This window comes from Acromyrmex echinatior, chromosome 17 (genome assembly GCF_024713525.1).
Source record: "Acromyrmex echinatior isolate Ae372 chromosome 17, ASM2471352v2, whole genome shotgun sequence".
NCBI classification, from domain to species: Eukaryota; Metazoa; Arthropoda; class Insecta; order Hymenoptera; family Formicidae; genus Acromyrmex; species Acromyrmex echinatior.
This window is the reverse complement of record NC_141868.1, coordinates 4,275,209-4,300,085: the sequence shown is the minus strand read 5'-3', so window position 1 is coordinate 4,300,085 and position 24,877 is coordinate 4,275,209. Positions and strand designations below refer to the sequence as shown.

General features: G+C 37.5%; 4 protein-coding genes and 2 pseudogenes across 8 annotated transcripts; 3 read left to right on the top strand and 3 right to left on the bottom strand.

Annotated features, from left to right (window-relative positions):
* Window positions 1–6,468, bottom strand: part of LOC147906849 (ATP-binding cassette sub-family C member 4-like) — an 86,617-nt pseudogene extending 80,149 nt beyond the window's left edge.
* On the bottom strand, window positions 1,682–4,381 carry LOC147906850 (uncharacterized; annotated as a pseudogene).
* Window positions 6,469–11,278: 4,810 nt separating the features above from the next.
* On the top strand, window positions 11,279–12,857 carry LOC105151699 (uncharacterized). The gene is made up of 4 exons (XM_011065541.2): window positions 11,279–11,657; window positions 11,730–11,800; window positions 11,873–12,218; window positions 12,295–12,857. Exons 1-4 carry the CDS (start codon window positions 11,559–11,561, stop codon window positions 12,403–12,405), a joined length of 627 nt encoding a protein of 208 aa, XP_011063843.1. The 5' UTR covers window positions 11,279–11,558; the 3' UTR covers window positions 12,406–12,857.
* LOC105151700 (hydroxyacylglutathione hydrolase, mitochondrial) lies at window positions 12,765–14,770 on the bottom strand. Of its 4 annotated transcripts, none has more exons than XM_087415065.1 (6): window positions 14,648–14,770; window positions 14,322–14,376; window positions 13,975–14,084; window positions 13,443–13,782; window positions 13,274–13,377; window positions 12,765–13,210 (listed from the first exon to the last, which is right to left on the bottom strand). In XM_087415065.1, the coding sequence occupies exons 3-6, from the start codon at window positions 14,020–14,022 to the stop codon at window positions 12,938–12,940; spliced, it is 765 nt and encodes a 254-aa protein (XP_087271191.1). In that variant the 5' UTR covers window positions 14,023–14,084; window positions 14,322–14,376; window positions 14,648–14,770; the 3' UTR covers window positions 12,765–12,937. The 4 variants fall into 4 exon arrangements, with proteins under 4 accessions (XP_087271191.1, XP_087271190.1, XP_011063845.1 ...); XM_087415064.1 differs by having other exon boundaries at window positions 14,615–14,748; XM_011065543.2 differs by lacking the exon at window positions 14,648–14,770 and having other exon boundaries at window positions 14,322–14,608.
* Window positions 14,771–16,415: 1,645 nt separating this feature from the next.
* On the top strand, window positions 16,416–21,451 carry LOC147906847 (uncharacterized). 2 transcript variants are annotated; one of them, XM_087415084.1, is made up of 2 exons: window positions 16,416–16,457; window positions 19,544–21,451. In XM_087415084.1, exon 2 carries the CDS (start codon window positions 20,319–20,321, stop codon window positions 20,877–20,879), a length of 561 nt encoding a protein of 186 aa, XP_087271210.1. In that variant the 5' UTR covers window positions 16,416–16,457; window positions 19,544–20,318; the 3' UTR covers window positions 20,880–21,451. The 2 variants fall into 2 exon arrangements, with proteins under 2 accessions (XP_087271210.1, XP_087271211.1); XM_087415085.1 differs by having other exon boundaries at window positions 16,422–16,457.
* On the top strand, window positions 16,447–17,795 carry LOC147906848 (uncharacterized). Its single transcript, XM_087415083.1, has one exon. It carries the CDS (start codon window positions 16,971–16,973, stop codon window positions 17,793–17,795), a length of 825 nt encoding a protein of 274 aa, XP_087271209.1. The 5' UTR covers window positions 16,447–16,970.
* Window positions 21,452–24,877: the final 3,426 nt, after the last annotated feature.

The following is a 24,877-nucleotide window of genomic DNA, read 5'->3' as shown; positions in this document are numbered from 1 at the left end:
GTTAAAACGGGGGTTTTTAAAATGGGCAAACGTTTCGTTCGCGCTCCCTGTCTTTCTTTACTTTTTCCCCCCTTTTAATATCCTTTTTCCCCACCCCCCTTACCGGTTTTACATTTTAGCTCTAACCCACAAAACCCGCCCATTAATATACCTTTTAATTCCCCCACCCATGGGCCGAGTACTTTTTTGTTCGCGAGAGGCATATCGTAGGGGGTTCTGCCGGATAACCCCTCGTGTCAAATCTGCGAAAACCCGCGCCCCCCCCCCCCCCCTAATGGGTTAGGTGTCCGGAGCGATCGCGCCCCCGGTAAAAAAATTTTTTTTTCCCCCAAGCGGCCCCTTCGACCCACCGAAATTTCCCGGTTTTGGTAATTTGAAAACATCGCTATCCGTAAAATTTATTCCCCCGTATACATCAAATTACGACCCCTTTCCCGATGGATCAAAAGAATACATATCTGTTAGCTGCCCCCGTACCCTGCGGAGCATTGACTGGGGCCCCCGCCGGGGTATCCGCGTTTCAAATAAACCCAAAACCCCTTTCCCCTGCCCGGGGGAAAAAATCGTTTTAGATCGGGGTTTTTGTCCCATGGCGCCCCACGTGAAAACCGGCAATGTATAATAAGCCCCGGGGAGACGAAAACTCGCGATGCCACTATTGGGGAAAATTTTTCGAAAATTCTATAAAAACAAAAACATATTTTTCCCAATTTACAAAACGTCTCCCCGGCTTTCGTGGAAGAAATCGCTTCCAGATGCTCGCGACGTAAGCGTAATCGCTCTCGGATACTGTATCGCCTGTCAACGAACTGAAAAATAATTCGCGCGGTAGTAAGCGCGTGTCCTGCAATTTTTCGACGCAATCAATGTACTCGTACGGAAAGACACCTTTTCGTGTGAGTAATTCAAATTCTTCATCTGATAATGTCGGAAATTCGGAACGTACAATTTTTAATTTATCTTTGTCGAGATACGATGCCAATTTATCAAGGCTTGCATTTAAAAATTTGAAAGAATCAATGAATCTTAATTTTATGCAATTTTTCTGAAAATTCTTTTCATTTGTGTCTTTGGTGCTATCGACATGTTTATGAATGAAATATATTTTTCTTTAGTTATCGGTAGTATATCTACGTGTCCATCGTACGCGGTAGCAATTTCCTTAATTATAAAATGAGCGTCATAGCCTGATAAATTGTGAAATACGACTGGAATATAAAACAAATTTTTATAATTTAAATTACAATTCGAATGCGCTGGACCACGATATTTACCGGTGAGATGACAATGATCGCGAACCCGCATGTCGTCCGGCGTAAACGGTTTCTCGCAGATGTGACAACGCGTCGCGCTACGATATGCCTCCCATTGCTGTTTAGATAACGTTTCCATGGGCACTTTGGTGGATATGATATTTTTCACGCGATGCGTCAAATCGTTGAGTTGTCGTGCGAACCACGCTATACAGTCTTCATCGCGACGGAAGTCGCGACGATAATGCGTCATCGTATGCACATCGCACGTAGTAGCCTATGCTAAACGCGTTTCGTTTTTCATGCTGTTGATACGCGTACGACGATACATCTTCCTTGTCGGATTTCGTCTTGCGTAAGACGCATTCCAGATCGGCGTAGATGATGAACGGCACTTGTTGTCGATTGTTATAGTTGTCGAATTCGAGCTACCTGTTGTCTCGCTCAGCAGTCGGATGGCGCAGTTGTTGATCTTCTGGCAGTTCACTTCGTGCGATTGCAATTTTTCGCACGAACTGAAGTAACGAAGGCACCTATAAATAATAAAGAAATTTTTTCTATTTCTTTTTTACTGTTTCTTATTGACTATTTTTTTTATTATACTTATCGATCACAAAAATATTTCCTACTCTCGTTCCCAGTAATTTGTGATCTTACAAGGCGGGATAGATTTTTTATCCACGCAAAGTGCCTAATGTTGTCGTTGCGTGAATGTTGTAGGTACAGGAGATTGACATGCTTCTCCTTCTTGTCATTGGTGAGCCGCAGAGGAAAGACCTGTCTATTTTCGATGCTGTAGACGTTGATCAATACCGCGTTCAACCGTTCGAATTTCGGAATGTCTTTTAATGTCATTGAAAATTCGATACCCGCAAGATTTAATACTGCGATGTAATGCGGTGTAATGCGGTGTATGATGATTCCCGATTTACATGTCTTTCTGCGGGGTACAGAGCGGCGACCACCGACCACGCGAAACATGCATTGTCCGTCGAATAAACACTGACCACCGCTCATTTCGTCGCTATTTCTCGTGGCACTTCGATGTGACATCCCGCGTGCATTGGATTATGCTTATTCACATTCACTATCAAATTGAGGATTCGCGATAATGCCCACCCGCTGTCGCGTTCCTGGAATTCTTCGAGCGATGCTAGGATAGGCTCGACGACGTGTCGCTCGTACCACTCGCGCATATCGGTGCAATATCTCGCTGTTCTTTGTAATTATGCTCTTATTAGCACGTTTATCCTTCGTCGCAAACTCGCCATTGAACGCGGTTTTCACTTTTACACTGCCGTGTCTTTCTACAGCGTCTCGCACTCGCTCGAGCACTACATCGCCAACGTCTTCTAAAAACTGCCGCGGCTCGATGTGATTAGAATTTATCACCGCACCTGCCAATATACGGCTCTCAAACGCGGCATCGATCTCTCGCCAGACAAGAGATCGTTCGTTGCCACTCGCGTATTCGCCACTCGCGTACTCGCCACCAATGTGCACGAAACGTCGCTCCAATTCCAACTTTGCACCCGCGAGTCGTGCGATCCTCGCCACCGCGGATTGTCTGTATCCAATGGTGAGGCGCGGACGCTTGGCACGACAAAGTTCTTCGAGCTGCTTGATATATTCGTCGCACTGTTGCAGCCATGAGAAACACTCCGTCAGAGTAGCGACCTGGTTGCACTGTTCCAGCAGTTCGCGTTCCACTCGCTCGTAGTTTTCCATGTTTTTTTTTAATGTGTGCAAAGTGGACATATGCTGCACGAGAATATAATGTACAACATGTTACAAAGGTAATCTGCAATTTGTGCACGACCTGCCGTTTAGCCTACCGAAAGAACCGGTCTCATGCACCCTGACATGATACATTCCTCCATCGTTAATGTCAGCTATACGAATCATGCATGATGTGCATACGGTTAAAGAACCACCCATTGTATAATAATTGTGGATTACACAATGCTTAGTACGAGCATTCAATGTACGAATTTCTGGAGACGACACGAATTTTTCTACGCGATCCATTTCATACTCGCTCATATCACTAGCACATCCACTATCGTCGGATAGTATTTCTTCGTCGGATGACTCTTGGTTCATTATATTCTCAAAGTCTACTTCCACTTCATCAAACACTTCGTCTCTAATTTTCGCGAACTGTTCCTCATCCACATTTCTAATATATTCTGCTACGTCGATTCTCTCCTCAATGTTACCGATATTCTCGAACTCTACATCGTCCGTTATGTCCTCAAATTCTATTTCCAATGCTTCAAATAACTTGTTTGCATTTACATAATCCACGTCCTCAACGTTTGTATGATATCAGCCATACTTTTCGCATTACACTTATTGCGATTCGGTAATTTTTAAAAACGTCAACTGAGATGCCGCGCGCTTATGCCCCATTATATATTCTATTTGCGACTTCTTTGTCCCTTTGTCTACCCTCCCTATTGGGTTGCAGCATCGGCGACGTGTCACCGATCTCTTCTTACAAAAAATATCGTTATCAGTTTCTCTCTCTTAACGCATCGCGTCGTGTCACCCGATCTCACGGATCTTCCTAGATAAATATCATTATCAACGTTTCTGACTTTCTTGAAAAAAAGAATTGTAAGAATGCAGTATGATTTCATCATCATCTATCCCTCATTGAAGGCATTTTGTGTAGCAGCCGATACATCGATGATGTGCCACCGATCTTCTAGACAAAAGTCCACGTTATAGTGGACGCATTTTTTAGAGTAAATGTTGGGGTGGGGTGTTGGGGTGATGGCGCAACGCATTTTTTTTATTCAACAGTTCGAAACGCACTTTAGGGTGGACGCGGGGTCCACATGGCGACAGTGGTGGCACTGATGCCTGCGGCGATGGGGTGTTGGGTGGCGGCGGTCCCAATAATACGTGACACCACAACATGGCGATACGTATTATCATATCAGTAAACACTGATAGCGCTGGGACTCATCATATCAGTAAACACCGATAGTGCCGAGACTTCCCGCGCCTCCCCTCCCTTCCCCGCGCCTATCAGTACTCCCCGCGCCTACTCCCCCGCGCCTATGAGTATTCCCCGCGCCCCGCGTCCCCCTCAGAGGACCTGGGTTAGAACCGCCACTGTATTAACTACTTATGCATATATAATCTAATTGGTTTTCTATGAATTATATTACAATTATTAAAATTTATACTTATCAAGAATCTACAAAAGAGATTAATAAATTTAAGTAACTTTTTTCAAGAGTATGATCAAAGTGCTTTAATTATTGCGGTACACGAATACTTTCACGAAATAAAGGATTACCGTAAAAGGCATATGATCCATATGTAATTCAGGTATTAATTGATCGAAGCAAATGACATTGCTGAGAAGATTCATGATTTGTCCGGTATCGGTTTGGTTCATGGCTGCTGTGTTCAACCGTAATAACTACAACAGTGTTGAAAGTAATTATAAATTGAGTAATAGATCTTTTCTTTCGCTCCGTCCATGCATTTATCAATACATACAAGCACAAGATAAATTTTTCTTTGATTGATTTTTACAAAAAAGATACAAAACTCTTTATGAAAATTGTAAAAAAAATGAATAAAGCAGCTTAATATATATTAGAATCATTCGTCTTGTAATCAACCATTTATAACATCTCTGATTGTGAGACACACACGCGCGCGCACATTGTCACACACATATTTCTATACATGCTTATTCTCTTTTTGTATATTATTATTAATAGTGGTATTTGCATAAATATGTTTCTATAATTTTGTAATGTTTAAGAATAAAATTTTTAAATCATAAAAAAATTATTTAATTATAAAATTATAAAAAATTATAAAAAAAGTTTTTTCTACTTGTTATTGCTATACAAGTAAAAATTGCAATTTTTTACTTAATTAGATTTTTGTCTATTTATAGTCTCCGGTTAAAAATTTGTTTTTCATTTGTAATAACATTTCATATATAAAAACATCTCTATACAAAATTATGTAAAAATTTACATAATTCATTATAAAATTAAATGTGGACATATTCCGTATACATATATAATATAAATCTTCGGAATATGTATTATAATATTTTAAAAAGTATTTGAATGCTGAACAAAGTTATTGTTCTAGAATTTCTTGTAGAATGATTCTTGCAGAATCTAACGCGTTCAAAATATAAAATAACAAGTCAATAAAACTAACTTAATCTTTTTCATTTCTGTAGTCACTTAAAGCTTTCAGAGCAAAATTTGTAATACATATTTTTTTAACATTTAATTTTTTATTTAAAAATTATAATTATTAATAATCTACAAATTGATATTATTATACTTTTTATCAGGCATAATGGTACTGTTCTTTTTGTAAATGTATAATTGCAGGTAAAATTGCAGATAATTGTGTGATCAATTATTCTCAAATAATTTCCTGTCTTTAAAGTTTGGAGATTTGTTCTAATTTAAAACCTTTTAAGTTTCAATTTTTGTAGCAAAATCGAAATATTTATTTTTGTAATATTTATGTTGTAATATGCAATATTGTTTGTATTTATAATATTAATTTCAAAAATATAACAAATGAATATTTGTGGCCATCTTTCTCAATATAGGTATGACCTTCAATGTCTACCAATAACACGTTTGCTGGTATAATATTCATCGTGGAATGACGTGTCTTTTGAGTGATCTTATCTCTTTTAAAATATAGCACCCCGATAAAAAATTGTTTATACATTATTATGCATAAACGGTTGTATACAATTTATAACCGTTACAAATAAACTATGTATAAATTAGTCATGTATAACCGTTTATGTATAATTATGTACAAGAATTTTTTTACCGAGCTGCTATATTTTAAAAGAGATAAGATCACTCGAAAGATACGTCATTCCGCGATGAATACCAGCAAACGTGTTATTGATAATCATTGAAGGTCATGCCTATAATGAGGGAGATATTAGGATAAAATAATGATATATTCATTTGTCATTTTTGAAATTAATATTACAATTACAAACAATATTGCATATTACAAAATAGTTGTAATATAAAAATAATTGAGCTATGTTCTTTCTCTTTGATTAGAAGTAAAATGAATGATCGATGTGAACACTCGCAAACCAAGTCGAACATAGCCCGAATATTAGACTAATCACGGCGCGTGACATCGGCCAAGCGATATTAGATTATCCAACACTTACCCAATGTTGTCTCATAGTAGTAATGTAAATTATATATTTTATTATATCTGTTAAATTATAATATTTTTATTATATCTATATAATTTTATGCACTGGTTTAGCTGATTGTAATTGAAACAGAGAATGAATAACACATTTACCGATTGAAGAAGTGGAGGAGGGAGGGTGTAGCGAGTAATGTAGAAGACTCGTAATCCAGAGATTTCAGGTTCGAATCCTACTAAGGTGCGTTTTTTAGTTATCACACAATTTAAAGTAGTTAATTTCAGGTATAATTATTATAAATGTCTTAGGAATAAAATTTGTAATCCTTAAATATGAATGTTTTTTTTTTCGAATATTAAACTAAAGTCAGCTTGGATCCAATCCATTTCAATCCATTCAATTCATTTTCATGGATTTAAAGTACGCATTTAAAAAATTTATTACATTTTAATCCATTCTCGTTTGCTAGCAAATTTACAATTGACCAATGAAATTATCAATATTCTAGTAAATTCATTCATTTTTGTAATTTTCACCTCGTTTCAAGATATAGAATCGATCCCCTGGTTCACTGGCGCTAGTTTCTGATGTAATTATTCGTCGGTATCATATAAGCTTTTAAATTTTGTTTTAGCTTCATTTGTAATTTTCCGGCTGTAATTTTCCCATTTAAAGCATTTGCTACTTCTAGCCATAATTTTTTGTAATTTTTATGTTGCGTAGTGATAGTGAAAATTTATAATTCTAAAAAGGCTCTCGTGACTGCCCAGCAAACAAGAATGGATTGAAATGAATTGAAATGGATTCAGATTTTCAAAAATATTGATTCACGAATGTTAAAATGAATGCTTTTCAATTCTGAATGCATTTTTATTCATTTATGGGAATTGCATGGAGCATATCTATGCCTTTCAATCTAAAAATAATATCGTTTGCTGGGAATATTAATTAATTAATAAACAAGATAACAAGAGAGGAACAAAACTTCATAGTATAATAATAATCTTAATATTGGGTCATCTAAAAAGTATCCGCGGTACTTTGTCACTAGATATATGACCATCATCACACATCTAAGTCAATTAAACAGAGATAAATTCTAGTACTTCGTACAGAGACAGATTGCTTATTCAATTTATCTGAAACTAGAAAGTTATCTAATATCGCCGCTGCAAGGCCTAGCAATTAACACAATTGCTTGGTACCAGGATCCGTAAGAAAAAGGGGCGAGCAACAGCAATTCTAAATTTTAGACAGATGATAATTTCCGAAATAAGTGCCATCTTTATTGATTAGTTTAGTGCAATTACAATACTAACTAATCGATAATATATTGGTTCATTGTTAACAATCGTGATTAAGTTTACTTTTAAGCTTTCATCTGAATTTCTTCGTTTCTCACAAAAATTGTGCTCAGATGATATTCCTTGTATAAATAAAAAACTTAAATACATTAGAAATATTATAGTAGGTGTATAACTTTGCTTATACCTTTTTCGTATAGATGGCTTTAGCGGTAAGTGATCGAAATAAATGATAGACGTCATACAATAAACTTGGGCATCTGTCAACATAATAGAAAATAACCCCATAGAAAAATTAGTCGATTTGTGTCTGCATCATAAAGTTATTCTCGATTGAAAATGTCAGTTTACGAACCAAATTCTTGTCATTTGCGGGAGGTTTTAATTTTCTGCTTCAATATGAAGAAATCTGCGACTGAGGCTCATCGAATGTTCTCAAATATTTATGATGAAGCCGCTATTAGTGAAAGAACGTGTCGTAAGTGGTTTCAATGCTTCAAGAACGGTGATTTTCACGTCGAAGACCAGCATAGCGGTGGAAGAGAGAAGGTTTTCGAAGATGCAGAATTGGAGATATTACTTGATCAAGAGTCGTGTCAAAATCAAGAAGAATTGGTACGATCATTGGGAGTGACTCAACAAGTCATTCATTTTAAAACGCCTCAAAGTTATGGGAATGATTCAGAAGCAAGGAAATTGGATGCCGTATAAGTTGAAGCCGAGAGATATTGAACGGCGTTTGTTTGCTTATGAACAGCTGCTTGAAAGGCAAAGACGGAAGGGATTTCTGCATCGCATTGTGACTGGGGACGAAAAATGGGTTCATTACGATAACTCCAAGCGCAGAAAATCATGGGGAGTTCCCCATGCTTTCACGTCAACGGCCAAACCGAATATTCACGGCTCCAAGATCATACTCTGTATTTGGTGGGACCAGCTCGGCGTAGTATATTATGAGCTGTTAAAACCGACTGAAACAATCACAGGCGATTAGTATCGAACGCAATTGATGCGTTTGAGCCGAGCATTGAAAGACAAACGGCCGCAATACAACGAGAGACACGATAAAGTGATTTTGCAGCATGACAATGCTCGACTCCATGTTGCGAAAGTGGTCAACACATACTTGGAAACGGGAAGTCCTACCCCATCCGCCGTTGCTCCCTCTGACTATCACTTATTTCGATCAATGGCACACGACTTGGCTGACCAGCACTTCCGGTCTTATGAAGAAGTAAAAAATTGGATCGATTCGTGGATTCGCCTCAAAAGATGACCAGTTTTTTCGACGCGGGATTCGTATGCTGCTCGAAAGATGGAAGAAAGTAGTGGCCAGTGATAGACAATACTTTGAATCATAAATGTATAACCAGTTTTTTATAATAAAGCCTCGAATTTCGGAAAAAAAACGGTATAAGCAAAGTTATACGCCTTATAATAAAAAAAGTTTTTATTATTTTGATATAATTATCAAATTTATTATATTTATCTTGTATGATTGCGTTGTTGCTTATATTTGTTTTTTGTTTATGCTTGGCACTCTGCTTTTTATTACGGTTTTCATTCCATCTGCAAGATATTAAATAATAACATGTATTAAATTAAGTAATAAATAAAAACATATATTAAATAATAATTATAATAAAATGTCTATCTTTTAATATATAACAGCTATAGGAGATAATTTACCTAATAAAGGATAAAATATATATCAGGTTCAGTATTGTATACAATTTTTTGTATTGTGTATATCTTTTAACAAGCATGATTCGCGATATCTGCTTGTTCGCAGATTTTACATAATCCACATGTTTGTACGAGATTGAGAGATTCATCCTAAAAAATATATTAAATTTAATGCTACAAATATTTCTAAATTATTTCTAATTTGTTAGTATTATTATTTTATCATATTTTAGCTAATTATAATCTTTCAGTCTTTGTAAAATTGAAATTACAATATATGTATTTTTAAGATATATCATTTGATTTGTACGATACTATTGAAGAAAAAATTTAGAAGATGTAAAATTTGTAAGATATAAAAATTTAAAAGATGTAAAATTTGTAAAAATTAATCATCGTGCATGAAAGTGCATTTTTTATTTTGAATCGATATGCTCCAGTTCGAGAATCGATGAACGAAGATTCAATGACGACGCTAATTGTTATTCAACTTAACTTCTTTGACGCTAGTGTCAAGCAGAATGGTCACGTGACATCTTTTGACGCCAAAATAGTGTCAGCATGAAATGGCATCTTAAAGACTTATGTCCATATTCATAGTCAGTACTTAAGTCCTTGTACTTAAGGCTTTCTTAAATTTATCTTTAAATGCTCAGCAGCCAATGAAATAATTCGTAGAGTATCTAAAGATAAATTTAAGGAAGCCTTAAATATTGTATAAGGCCTAACTATGAATACGAATATTAAACACAATAGGCACAGGCAACAGGGAATAACGAGCTGTCCAATCAAAGTTCTGGGATATAATATCGAACTTACACACCAAAGCTCTGATTGGACGGATCGTTATTTCCTATTGCCTGTGCCTATTGTGTTTAAATCTTAATCCCGGATCTATAATAGATGTTTTAAGCCTTAAGTGGTAAGAAATTGACCAATTACAGCCGAATTTAAGAAGAATAATTGACTATGATTCATCCATTTCTTATGGCTTAAGTCTCTAAAACTCTATTGTAGATTCTGAATAAAGGCTTTGTGTCCACGATGCTAGAAATCGGTCCGAGACCTCGGATTGATTTCTAGCATCGTGGACATCGGACTTTATAAAGGTGCAAACTCATGCAGCATTATAGCGTAACTCGGAACGAGAGCAGAACCAATCACAAACGTTTCGTAGTTTTCATTACGCAGCTTAGAATTCCTTCGTCCCTATGAAGCGAAATGAGCATAAACAGAATGAACAGCAAATCCGTACATAATCTTTTAAGCAGAGAGTACAGACTTTTGTATAATGCATAACACATGAGGCAGAAGAAAATGAACCAATCAACGTCCTTTATTTTCTTCCTTTCCGTAAAATAAAGGACTCTGATTGGCTGATTTTCTTATGCCTTATTTATTTTTTTAAGCCTTTACTGAGCAGACAGAAATATATTGGGTCATCTAAAAAGTATCCTCGGTTTTTTGTCACTAGATGTGTGTTGATGGTCATATATCTAGTGACAAAGTACCGCGGATACTTTTTAGATGACTCAATACAATATTTTTCTCTCCTCTTCTATCCTCTTTTGGCACATGCGCAGAAAGAAGAAAAGTTATTGAGCAGAACAAAAATACATACATCTTCTGTCTTTAAGATCTTGTTCACACTTTCCACTCTTTGGCTGTGTTCAGCAAAACACAACAGTATTGCAATCGTTTTATAATTCTCTGCTAAAATAGAACCATTCCTCTTGATCTAAAAGCATAATCTAATCAGCGCGAAGAAAACTTGCAACAAAATAAACGTTCTGTTGAACGTAGCCATTGCTTGGATAGGCCATTTCCCTTCTAATAGTATAAGCTCTATGGTTTTCCGAAGCCATGTTTCGAGCACATGTTTCATGTTCGAGTTAATTTCCTTTTTGAGGAATAAGAATTTCAACCTATCAGAAACTGTGTATTCCATAATACATGATTCCTGATAGGTTGAAATTCATATTCTCTGTTCTCTGTTCCTTTTATTGTGCGGAGTCCCTTATTCCGTCGTTGTATGTCTATGGGAAATCCAAGCAGGGGATCTAGAAGAATTGTTTTTCTTTATAACTATTTTTTTTGTATACTTGTTTCATTGTAAATTTTGAAGTCACAATGTCCGATGATTCCGAATATGACGTAGAACCGGAAGAGGTTGATATTTATAAAAGGAAATATCAATTACTGTTGGATAGATGTGAAGTTTTACAACAGGTTAAGTCTCTTGAGGAATGAAATCATTATCGACGGTTTTTTTAAAACTATATAGTATTTTTTAAACAATAGGAAAATGAGAGGTTGGTCTACAGAATCCAGAAAGTAAGGAAGCTTCTTCGACGCACGAGGAAAGAGAAAAAGTTAGTTTTATAAGTTATATTGTTTAATATCTAAAATTTTCTTATATTTTCATCTGTGATACTGATTCGTAGATTCTTGATTGATCGATTGGATCGGCATGGAGATCGATGGCGAGAAGCTCCAATGGGTGTACTTGAAGAGAACAGTGTGTTTCAAACAACTCCAAAATTAGAAAAAGGGGGAAAAGGTACCTCTCATAGTGCTAAAGAAGAGAAACCTAGAAAAGGAGCGAAAAGAAAGAGCACGAAAGCTGATCCGAATGCACCAAAAAGACCTGCTAATCCTTTCTTTCAATTTTGTCAAGAGCAAAGACCTCGTGTGATGGAACGTTTAGCTGGAGAACCAGAGCCTAGTAAGCAAGAACTTACTAGACAATTGGCAACTACTTGGAAATCTCTCAGTTCTGAGGATAAAAAAGTAAGATGTAACATTATGTATTACATGAATATTGATTTTCATTATGTTTTGACTTGTTCATTACATATTGTTTCAGGTATATTATGACATGTATGAAAGATCCAAAGAGAAATATGTCGCTGAAATGCAAATATATAATAAGAAGACTGAAGATGCACCATGTCAATTGCCAGTAAATATAACATAATATTTGGCATTAAAGGAATGAATATTAATTGTGGAAGAAGGATAATAAGGATAATCATAATTTTGTAAAAACAGTACAATAGCAATTATAAACAAGAAAAATTACAACAAATATTTATAGATAGCTCCATGTATCTGATTTTTGATTTGATTCACCAAGTGCGTCTATCAATAATACGTGTGCAAGTATATTTGATCGACATTGATAGATATATAAAAAACAAGAGCAAGAAATCAAGATAATCTGAGAAATTTTTATGCAGAAAAATTTACATTGTAAAGATAAAGGACTGCGATAATAAAGTGTGAGAAAATTCAGTTGAAGTTGAATGAATGACAGATAAATGAGAAAAAAAAGAATAGATATCTGAACATTTATTTTGTTATTGGATACCATAACACAGACCATTATACAGACGAACATAAAAATAAAATATTTATTTCGGTCATCTACCTTTTACATTTAAAATTTATATTAACAACTCCATATAAATATTTGTTGAATATAAAAATGAAGGTGTTTTATCGAAAATTTAAACTTTAAAGTTATCTTTCTCACGCCGTAAATGTGACATTGTCTGAATGGGATCATTTTGCCGTACGTGTTTCATAACGGATGGTTCGTGCACTCTCATAAACGGATTTGTCAGCTTTTCATCTTTAATAGTGCTAGGCACTGTTGGAAGATTATTAGCACGTTGAATGTGCACCTGATCCAATTTTTGTTGTATTGCCACATTCTCAGGTTCCACGTGTAAACCAAACTTGAGATTGTTGACAGTATATTCGTGTCCACAATACACCTTCTGCAAATTATAAAAATAATTCATTTAAGAACTAAATTACAATTTTACTCAAATATAACTTACCGTCTCTTCAGGTAAAGAGCCTAGAATTTCGATGAGTGCCTTGTACATTTGATCTGCGGTACCTTCGAAAAATTTCCCACAGCCTCCAGCAAACAGCGTATCCCCTTTTAAGCGAGTTAAACATTATTATATATTTGGTCATTTTCTTCTATTATATATCTAACTTTACCTGTGAATACAGAATGTTGTCCTTCTCCTGTGACATAGTAACAAATGTGCCCACGCGTATGACAAGGTGTTGCTAGACACTTGACTGATAAATTGCCAATGTTGAATGTATCATTGTGCATAATTTTGCGATTAATGGCTTCTATTCTGTCATCTCCACCATATATCACGAGATCAGCGAAGCTTTTAGATAGTTTGGCGTTTCCTCCTGCGTGATCCCAATGATGATGAGTAGTTAAAACCTTTGTTAATTTGACATCATTTTGTTGGACAGCTGCAGTTACGGCTTCTGGATCGACAGGATCTACAATAGCAGCTTCCTGTGTTTCTTCATCGATAATCTTATGAAATTTCAAAAAAATTATATCATAAGAATATGAAATTAAGAGATTAAAAAATTTAATATGTTAATATTTTATCATGACATTTTATTGTATATCGAATGGCTATAGAGATTCTGTGTGTGTGTGTGTATCTTGCCTGTGTAAAAAATATACTATAGAAAATAATATATGTACAAGGAAAGCACGTACTAAATACATATAATTATCTTGAAGGGCTGGTAATATTTGTATTTTCATATTGGAATGAGCTACTGTTGCACTCAGACTATGCGATCTGCCGTGAAGAGAAGCACTCTTTGCTGAAATATTATAAAGAAAATAAGTAATTTATAAAATGTATACACATACAACTTTTGATGGATAAGCATGATTTATTTGATACACTTTTATCAATCATAAATTTGAAAATATTGATTAAATATTTAGATGTAAAATAAAAGAAGCGATAAAATAAATAAATTAAAAAATCGACAACAATGTAATGCAAGGCAAACTACTGATACTAATGATAGCAGTAAACACAGTAATGTACATACGGTAACTACACAAGGTGATGTCAAACGCAAACGGACAAATATATAAAACATACCCCTGAAATACAAAAATATGAGTTTATTTTCAAGCCATGTTGGACATGCACGTAGTGCAATTTGAAGAAACATGATGATAAAAAATTCGGTGTCTCATTTATTTTGTGCGCACATAACTTGTCACTCTTTAGGCCTGTTCTTTTTGGCTGAACTTCTTTTTTTCTATTGAAAAGAAAAGGAAGAAAGATAAACTGTGGTGCAAAAGTTCAGCTAAAAAGAACAGGCCTTTTGCTACTTGCCTAATAACGTATAGTAAGTAAAAGACTGCTTACGCTACTTTGGAATATCTAGAGTTTAAGCCGGAAACACAATTAAAAATAAGGAGCACAGGGCTGCGTCAGGAATTACGTTCAGATGACTCTAAGCTATAAGTTACGTTACATATATTATAGCAAAAATGTACCCTATTCTCTGTTCAACGAGAAAATAGATGCATTCAGAAGAACGACTGTTTACTGAGCGCTCAGTAAGTTCTTGTATCTGTTTGGTCTATATTTTTAGATCTAATAGAATATGCCAATCAGATACAAGAGCTCACTGATCGCTCAGTGAATGGTCGTGCTTCTGGATGCACCCATTGACCTCGATTTACGCAAGACCAAATTCACATCTTGATCGGAAAGCAGAAAAGCAGAAGCCAATCAGAACTCATGAAAAGATAAAAGCAGACAAGCGAAATGTACCGCCCGTACTACTATTGCGAGTTCTGATTGGCTTCCGCTTTTCCGCTTTTCCGTCAAGGTGTGAACCCGGCCTAATAAATGATTCCACTCATTTTTGACTAGAAAAGCTGTAACGAAATTCAGACACGTAATACTAGAGGGTGTAATGGTTTGACACCTAACCTCATACTCTACTACACCGATTCCGTTCGCGATCGCCGAGAAGGAAGCATGTATGGATTTTCATATTTACAGGCTATGCGAAAAGTTAATCTTGACTTATTTAATTGACATGTTTCTTCTTCCTTTTGTTTAACGTTTGATATCTATTCTTAAGATACACGTTGCAAGTCAGGAAGTGCATGTCAGCATAAATTTTATGACCGTGCGGTTGAGCCTGAAAAATTTCTGGGCCATGTTAAATTCAATTTAATTTTCGAAAAAAAAAACCGAATTACTTCGACAGTATTGGTGCTTATTCTACAATATTAAATATTTATTTTATTATCTACTTATATTATAATAGTTACATGCTATACAACATTTATCTTCAATTTTAGAATGTTCGATGAAAATTTCGATGCTTATTTGACAAACAATAATTCATTCATATTGTATAATATAATGTAAAGCTATTAATGTATCAATATGTACTAATGTATATTTATTAGTACATTTCCATCGTCTTGTAATGTTTGTAAGATATTAGTTAAACAAATGCAAATGGAAAATACATATCTGTTCAAAACTCATCTTCCATTTATTCATTTAATTTAGAAAAAATGAAAATAAAGTAAAAATTATGAAATTTACTCATCAATTTTTCATCTCTTGTTCTTCATCTGGCTTATTGATATATGATATTAAATTTATTTATCATCAATAATGATGGCCTTTGCAATCTTTTTAATTCACAGTCGTTTAAGTGGTGTTTCTTTTTATGATTAAAATCTATAGCATATCCTCTTTCACAACTTTCACAATCTTTCTATTGTCCACCAATCATGTGTAATAAATGTACTAAAAAATAATGAAATTTGATATTTATTATGTTTTCACCTTAATCCTACTCTTGAAACTCTCTCTGTCTCTTGAAACGCCCCGGGAAAAACATGTTTTATATATAATTATATATAATTACATACATATATATTTATATATAATTTTTTTTTTAAATATATATTGGGTCATCTAAAAACCGCGGATACTTTTTAGATGATCCAATATATATAATTATGTATAAAATATTTTTTCCCGGGGTTTATGAAGCTAGGTTGTGGCGTTGCGAGCGTTAGTTGCGGCACTGCGAACGTTAGTGGCGGCGCTGCATGCGTCCGTCGCGATGCTGATACGGTCGTTCTTTCCATGACTCTCCCTCATTCTCTCTCCGGCGTCATGGCGTGCCGCGTGCAGACCTCGTGTAAGTCTCTGCGATAGTCAGTAAGTTAGAACTCGGACGTTAAAGCTCCGAATTACTTTGTGTATTCCGCGAGGCCGATACCGATCATTATTCATGTCCGCGATAATTATTAGCGTCGTCAGATAAATTTTTAGAGTGTATTTTCATAGTTCTAGTATTGTAACTCCGCGACACGATGTCGCGGTATCCGAGCCGACTTACACGCGCAATCAGGTCTCTACTTTCTAATCAACATTTGTATTCAATATTTAGTTAATTAGGCATTAAGTGTGTATTAAAACGCCTCATGGCATAAAATCAGAAGCAGTGCGTAGCGCTCATTCTCAACCTAACTTTTTCCCGCCATACGTCCTTCACCGTGGTTGGTAACCACCGGCGCCATATTGCGTAGCACGCGATCCAATAGCCACAAACTGGTGACCCCGACGTGATCGCGCGGTGTTTTTGCTGTTATTTGCGCGTGTGTGACTTCGTGTGTTCGACCTTACGCGCGCATCTAAATAAACCGCCGACATGCCTGGTGGCTCTAGCGATTCCCCGGCGCGCAATCCGGACGGCGGCGCACCATCGCGTATTATCGAGATACCCGCGCTTTCGCGAGTCGGCATTAGGTCCATACCGTTCTGGAAAAAAAAACCAGATCTCTGGTTCGTGCAAATGGAAGCTCAATTCCTCACCGCCGGCATAACGGTAGACGACACGCGGTATAATTACGTAATACAATGTCTCGACGACGATTCCTTGACCGAAGCTAGTGATATCATACTTAATCCGCCCGCGATGGACAGATATGCCGTGCTAAAAGATAGGTTATTAAGAAGCTTCGCGGACAGCGCCGATAAAAAATTGCGCAAATTGTTAACCGAAGTCGACCTAGACGACCGTCGCCCGTCTCAATTGCTCCGCCGCATGCGGGATCTCGCGCAAAATGGCGCATCGGAAGAAGTATTGAAATCGTTGTGGCTGCAGCGCTTGCCGCAACAGGTACAGGCGATATTAGCGTCCAGCAAGCACGAGCTGGAGGAACTAGCGCAATTAGCGGACCGAATCACGGACGTGCTTAGCCCCAGCGCCATGGCCGTCGCAACGGTTGCGCCGACGAACAGTAACACTAAAGACGCACAAATATCCACGCTTACTGAACAAGTAACTAAACTAGTAGCTCATTTATCGCGCGACAGGTCGCGGCTCTCGCATAATTCGCGTCGTAGAAGCCGCTCCAAGTCCCAGCCCACGAGCAAGCCGTGCTGGTATCACCAACGCTTCGGCGGCAGAGCGCTCAAATGTACGCAACCGTGCAGCTGGAAGCCGACGGCGTCAACGGAGAAGGAAAACTAACAGCCGAACTATCCCCGACGGCAGGAAGTTCGGCGGCGGTGAATCGCCGTTTAATGGTGCGTGACCGTGTCACCGGCACCAATTTCCTGGTGGACACGGGCGCCGACGTCTCGACCGTACCCGCCTCAAGGCGCGACCTTGCGCACTTAGATAAGCAGGTACTCTACGCTGCGAATGGTACGATCATCTCGACGTACGGGCAGAAGCTACTCCGGCTCGACCTCGGATTCCGCCGAGTGTTCCAGTGGCCCTTCATCGCAGAAGTGGACACCTGCATAATCGGCTCGGACTTCCTGGCGCGCTACAATTTGCTGCCTGACATCCGGCATAAGAGGCTTATCGATGGCGACACGCTCTTCAAGATTAACGCACAGCTCGTCTATAAGACAGTACCAAAGCTGACAGCCTTCGCCGACGACTGCCCTTTTAAAGAATTACTAAGAGAGTTTCCAGAGATCACTCGAACATCGGGTACGCACAAGCCAGCCGCACATGCGGTAGAACACGTCATCGAAACAAAAGGGCCCCCGGTGTCAAGCAAAGCCAGACGACTCTGCCCGGAGAAATTTAAGGCAGCCAAGCAAGAGTTCGAATATATGATTCAACAGGGCTTATGCAGGCCTTCCAAGAGCCCTTGGGCCAGCCCACTGCACCTGGTCAAGAAGAAGAATAGCGATTGGCGTCCGTGCGGGGATTACCGCAAGCTCAACGAGGTAACCGTCCCGGACCGTTACTCAATTCCGTTTCTTCAAGACAGCACTTTCTTCATGGTAAAACAGTATTTTCCACGATCGATCTAGTACGCGCATATCAGCAGATTCCAGTTCGCGAATCGGATATTCCGAAAACTGCCATCATCACACCATTCGGGCTTTTCGAATTTCCGTATATGACCTTCGGACTTCGTAACGCAGCTCAAACCTTTCAACGATTCATGGATCGGGTAATCATAGGACTCGATTTTTGCTTTACTTATATCGACGATATTCTAATCGCTTCGCAGGACGAAACTCAGCACAAAGAGCACCTTAAGATTCTGTTCGGTAGACTGCAACAGCATGGAATAGCGATCAATACGAACAAATGCGTGTTCAGGAAGCAGAGTGTCAACTTCCTTGGACATATGATCAGCGCCGAAGGCATCAAGCCCTTGCTCGAAAAGGTTCAAGCAATTGTTGATTTCCAGGAACCAGCCACTGAAAAAGGACTTCGTCGATTCCTGGGAATGCTCAATTTTTACAATCGGTTTTTAAAGGATATCGCAAGTATACAGGCGCCATTGTTAAAAGTAATTTCTGGGCGTAAACGCAACAACAATGCGAAAATCGAGTGGACTCCTGAGCTCAAGCAATCCTTTCGACGAGTCAAGGAACATCTTGCTCAAGCCACCTCGCTCGCATTTCCGGACAGCAATGCAACACTCTCATTGCAAACAGACGCCTCAGATAAAGCAATCGGCGCGGTATTGCAACAGCACAGCAACGGATTTCTCCAACCACTCAGCTTCTTTTCAAGGAAACTCACGCCTACACAAACTAAATATAGTGCATACGATAGAGAACTATTAGCTATCTACGCGGCTATCAAACATTTTCGATATATGTTAGAGGGACGAAATTTTCACGTTATCACGGATCATAAACCTCTCATTTACGCATTCAAGAAGAAGTCAGATCAAATGTCGCCAAGACAAACTCGTCATCTACTCTTCATTTCAGAATTCACAACTGATGTACGTCACGTTTCAGACGCCGATAACATCGTAGCAGATGCATTATCTCGCGCCGACACTATCGTGATGCCAACTAGTTTCGATATGCAGGAGATTGCAGAAGCTCAAGCCTCGGATGATGAATTGCAGCAATTGAAGCAGTCCACATCAACGTCTTTGAAGCTCAAAAAGTTTACCTTATCGGAAACAGCATCCAGCATTTACTGCGACACTTCAGAACAAGAGATCAGACCTTACATTCCTGGACCACTACGAAGGTGAGTTTTCGACATAGTGCATCAAATGTCGCATCCAAGCGGCAGAGCAACTCACCGGCAAATTGCACAAAAATTTGTGTGGCCTTCCATGTCTAAGGACATTAAAGAGTGGGCCCGCACTTGTCTAGCATGCCAACAATCCAAAATTCATCGTCATAACCACACCACACTCTCCAAAATACCAATACCAGATTCTCGTTTCGAGCATGTACATATCGACATCGTCGGTCCTCTACCTCTATCCAAAAGTTTCAGGTATTTATTAACAATGATTGACCGATTTACTCGTTGGCCGGAAGCTATTCCATTACAGGATTGTACAGCAAACACGGTAGCAAAGATGTTTTTCACTCACTGGGTAGCCAGATTCGGAGCTCCACGCTTGATCACGCCGATCAAGGCTCGCAATTTGAAGCGCAGCTGTTCGACACATTAACTAAGCTCATTGGCTCTAAACGTTGTCGGACAACTGCATACTACCCGGAATCTAATGGCATCATCGAGCGATGGCATCGCTCTCTAAAAACAGCATTAATGTGTCACGGCGAAACTCAATGGACTGACACACTGCCAATAGTATTACTAGGATTGAGAACTTGTCTCAAAGAAGATCTAGGCGCTTCGGTAGCGGAATTAGTGTACGGCACTACGCTCAAGGTACCAGGCGAATTTTTCTCCTCTGAAGAGATGCCGAGCGACCCACGAATCTTCGTCGAAGATTTCCGCGTAATTATGCAAAAGTTGCGGCCTAGACCAACTTCTCATCACATTAGACCTAAGCTATTTTTCCACAAGGAATTATATAATTGCTCGCACGTTTTCTGCAGAGTTGAAGGCAACAGACGTCCTCTGGATCAACCATATACCGGACCGCATAAAGTACTAGAGCGCATCTCGGACCAAGTCTTCGCCATTGAAATCGACGGCAAACCCATCAATGTCAACAGACTTAAGCCCGCGTACGTACTAATCCAAGACTCGGAAACTCTTCCGTCCACTGCATCTTCGTCTTCAACTGACATTCCAGTGCAAGGTGAACCAAAGACATATCCTAGTCCAGCAGCAAAGCGAAAGACTGTTAGATTTAAGATGTAATTCGCGCAATATTATGCTAAGCAAGCCAATATGTACAACTTTTGTTTGTTTCACCTATTCTTATGTTTGTTATTCTCATTCTAGCGATATCTTAGCCAGTATTTCTTTCTTTAACGTTTTCACTAGGAGGGGAGTACTGTGGCGTTGCGAGCGTTAGTTGCGGCGCTGCGAACGTTAGTGGCGGCGTCCGTCGCGACGCTGATACGGTCGTTCTTTCCATGACTCTCCCCCATTCTCTCTCCGGCGTCATGGCGTGCCGCGTGCAGACCTCGTGTAAGTCTCTGCGATAGTCAGTAAGTTAGAACTCGGACGTTAAAGCTCCGAATTACTTTGTGTATTCCGCGAGGCCGATACCGATCATTATTCATGTCCGCGATAATTATTAGCGTCGTCAGATAAATTTTTAGAGTGTATTTTCATAGTTCTAGTATTGTAACTCCGCGACACGATGCCGGTATCCGAGCCGACTTACACGCGCAATCACGTCTCTACTTTCTAATCAACATTTGTATTCAATATTTAGTTAATTAGGCATTAAGTGTGTATTAAAACGCCTCATGGCATAAAATCAGAAGCAGTGCGTAGCGCTCATTCTCAACCTAACTTTTTCCCGCCATACGTCCTTCGCCGTGGTTGGTAACCACCGGCGCCATATTGCGTAGCACGCGATCCAATAGCCAAGGTGTTACACATATGCGCCACCTGCTGTTTAACTGCGGAATTTTCTCAGGAAAATCGCAGTGATTTTACATGAGTGGAATCACCTATTATTCTTATACCGTGGTCCGATCTGTCATTCTCTCGTTGAATGGAGTATAGAGTTATCTAGGCGTAAGAGGCTTCGCACAATAAAAGGAACAGAGAACAGAGAATAAGAATTTCAATCTATCAGAAATTGTGTATTCCACAATACACATGATTTCTGATAGGTTGAATACGTCCTCACCCAGCAACCAGGATACTCCGCCCGTATTCAAGGGGAAGCCGCGCGTCTTGTCCACTACATCCTGATGCCAGGTACGACCTGCAGGAGCCTGCTTCTTAGAATTACTTGTCATAACAGTGCCCCGATGGAGTCGTTGATGTTTACTCTGCAGCCTCTATTCAATTATTTTATTTTACGCTAATTATCGAATTTAATTATTTTACGTTAAGTATCGAAGTCACGATCAAAAAAATAAAGATTGTAAGGCAAATCATCGCTTCTTCTCTTTCTTCATTACCATTCCCTTCCCAGTTCTTTCTTAAAGAACTCTAACGACTACGCTCGCACTGGACGACCCGTTCATAGTTATACCACATGACCCTTACATAGAGCGCCTCTGGTAGAGCTCCTAAAGGAACCTGGAAGCGATCGCACAATATTCGTGAATATTCCCCTCGCAGCCATCACAACCGTATTGGAGCCGAGGTTTCACCCCCCCTCCTCTTCGCAGGCCTTCGTTCGCGATCTTCGGTCCCCGTCCGTCAAATTAGGGCAGGACGTGACAGTTATTAAATTATTATTATTATTATTATTATTATTATTATTTATTATTATTATTTAATTATTGTATTATTTATTATTATTTCCGATAATTTCATGAAATTTTCAGATGGTTGTTGTATATACATATGTGAAATGATCATAGACGAGAGCATTTCGATTCGTGGGTGTATGGATGCATATAACTGGGTATTCGTTGATAATTTTTTAATAATTTTTTTTTTAATCCACGTCATTAAAATTTAAATGAAGGATCAAAATCTCTTTTTTTTTTATATTTTCTTTTTAAATTTGTACATTCATTAATACATACAGATACTATTAATCTATTTTGTCGTAGTTTCGCTTTATTTTTGTTGTGCACAATCGCATCAACTTGACAGGTCCAATCATAATACTGTTTTTGATATGAAATGTTCGACTTAATTTACAGCACTTTACACAACACAATTAATTCTTGCATTCATATCAGGCATACAAATACATGATCGATTACATAATTAACATTTCGATAAATTATTTTTAGCAGCTTAATTGCTTATCGTCTTATCCGATAATGATGCATTGATTGTACTCAAATTCGATATTATACAAAATCTTTTCATATTTAAAATAAATATAAAACTTAATTTATTATGAAATGGCCGTCAAATAATAGATTAATAAATTTTTTGCTTAAATATAAAAATGGATTATATTAATTATTATATCATAAAAACAGCTGTTAAACTAAAAGACTGTACATAAATATTAGAAAAAATTATATTTTTATATTATTATTGTAATAATTAATTACAGTTTTGCAATATTTCTGAAATATTATAGGCATATTTTATTATATTACTGATATTTTGCAGGCATATTATTAACATCTCTGCAATGTTACATTGCAATCTATAATATCTACAATATCTACAATATTATAACATTGCAGCAATATTGCTTCAATCTTCTGTGCTGTATGGATATCTTGTTCATAATACCATCAGCTATAATAGCCGATTGTATTATTACAAATGAATTTTATTAAAATATTAAAAAATAAAAAAGATTAAAAACAATTTGTCGAAATCGATCCTACTAAATGAAAATAAATTGAAAATAAATAATGCAACGTAAGATATATAATGGAAAAGGTGTGAAGTTTGCTAATTTGCGATCAGATTAACCTAAAAATTATATCTTTTGGATGTAGATTGAAAATATCAACACATAAGAATTGTGAATTTTTTATAAATAAATTTTATAATATTTTGGAATTTATTTAATATTCCCAGATTTTTTATTTAAGTCTAATTTTACAACTCATGGTTAACTCTTAATCGAGGTGCAATTTATTTTTTATTTCTTTCCAATTCTAACGTTAGAAAGAGATAAGGAATAAGTTGAACCTTAAGTTAACTATGAGTTGTGAAAATGATGCCCTATTTTTGAGCACATATGTATATATAATTTTTGCATACGAAAATGACAGTTTCTCGATGATCGATTATACACGGAATTGCTATATATTTTTGTGTACGATATTTTTTCAAAAATAGGGCCCTTGGGCCTTAATTTTCAATTGGCTTAGCTTTTCCAGAATTTCTATTGGAAGATACGATCCAATACGGTATGAGCAGCTATTTAAGCAGAGATCCATTCGGTAAATTTAGTTCGTGTGACCAGCAGAAGAAAGCAGAGGATGCGTTATCTATGTATAAACAAATGCATTCAAGATGTATTGGGTCATCTAAAAAGTATTCGCGGTACTTTGTCACTAGATATATGACCATCAACACACATCTAGTGACAAAAAACCGCGGATACTTTTTAGATGACCCAATATTTTTGTTCTGTTCAGTAACTTTTCTTCTTTCTGCGCATGTACCAAAAGAGGATAGAAGAGGAAATACATCTTCTGTTTTTCAGTCTTGCTCACAGCTCGAAGTCCATATTCTCCCTCTAGTAATATAAACTCTATAGGAGCTATGTACTCTGCTGGGATGGGAAGGAAAGGGCAAAGGCAGGACAGTGCGTCTACGAGAAGGCGGCAAAAGTTCGAATTTAAAAGGTGTCTGTTGCAGACTAAAATTTAAAATTAATCTACAAATGTTTTCCGAAGGGTTGGAAATAGCTTGCACAAATTTGAAATAATAGTCCCTTATCCAAGACGCGGTCCCGCTGAATCCCGATGGCCCGCCGAAGATAAAGGGTTTTAGAGTTAATGTTTGGACAATTAAATACGAGATGTAGGATATCTTGCTGAGGGAGTCCACATTCATAAGAGGGATCATCTACTAGAGTTTTGCGAAAAAGATTATGATTGAGATTATAGTGGAACGTTGCTGGTTAAGCGTAACAATCTCTAGGAATGTTTTTGCGAAAATACCAAGATCTGGAGGTTTTCTGAAATGTATTGTTAAAGTAGAAGCAGTCCTTAATGTGATTCACCCTCGAAATAATGATGGAAATCTTCGTTGAAGAAATCTTCGTTTAATAACGGCGAAAAGATCCGAGTTAACTTTAAAAT

What these genes read in the sequence shown, in the direction of transcription:
- LOC105151699 (XM_011065541.2), top strand. Translation starts at nt 11,559, where the DNA reads ATGTCCGATGATTCCGAATATGACGTAGAACCGGAAGAGGTTGATATT. An exon ending in GATGTGAAGTTTTACAACAG is followed by an intron (nt 11,658 to 11,729) that starts GTTAAGTCTCTT and finishes TTTAAACAATAG; the next exon opens with GAAAATGAGAGGTTGGTCTA. An exon ending in TCAGTTCTGAGGATAAAAAA is followed by an intron (nt 12,219 to 12,294) that starts GTAAGATGTAAC and finishes ATATTGTTTCAG; the next exon opens with GTATATTATGACATGTATGA.
- LOC105151700 (XM_011065542.2), bottom strand. Translation starts at nt 14,447, where the DNA reads ATGTTTCTTCAAATTGCACTACGTGCATGTCCAACATGGCTTGAAAAT. An exon ending in CATATTTTTGTATTTCAGGG is followed by an intron (nt 14,085 to 14,374) that starts GTATGTTTTATA and finishes ATAATATTTCAG; the next exon opens with CAAAGAGTGCTTCTCTTCAC. An exon ending in ACAACATTCTGTATTCACAG is followed by an intron (nt 13,378 to 13,442) that starts GTAAAGTTAGAT and finishes CTCGCTTAAAAG; the next exon opens with GGGATACGCTGTTTGCTGGA.
- LOC147906848 (XM_087415083.1), top strand. Translation starts at nt 16,971, where the DNA reads ATGCCTGGTGGCTCTAGCGATTCCCCGGCGCGCAATCCGGACGGCGGC.
- LOC147906847 (XM_087415084.1), top strand. Translation starts at nt 20,319, where the DNA reads ATGTGTCACGGCGAAACTCAATGGACTGACACACTGCCAATAGTATTA.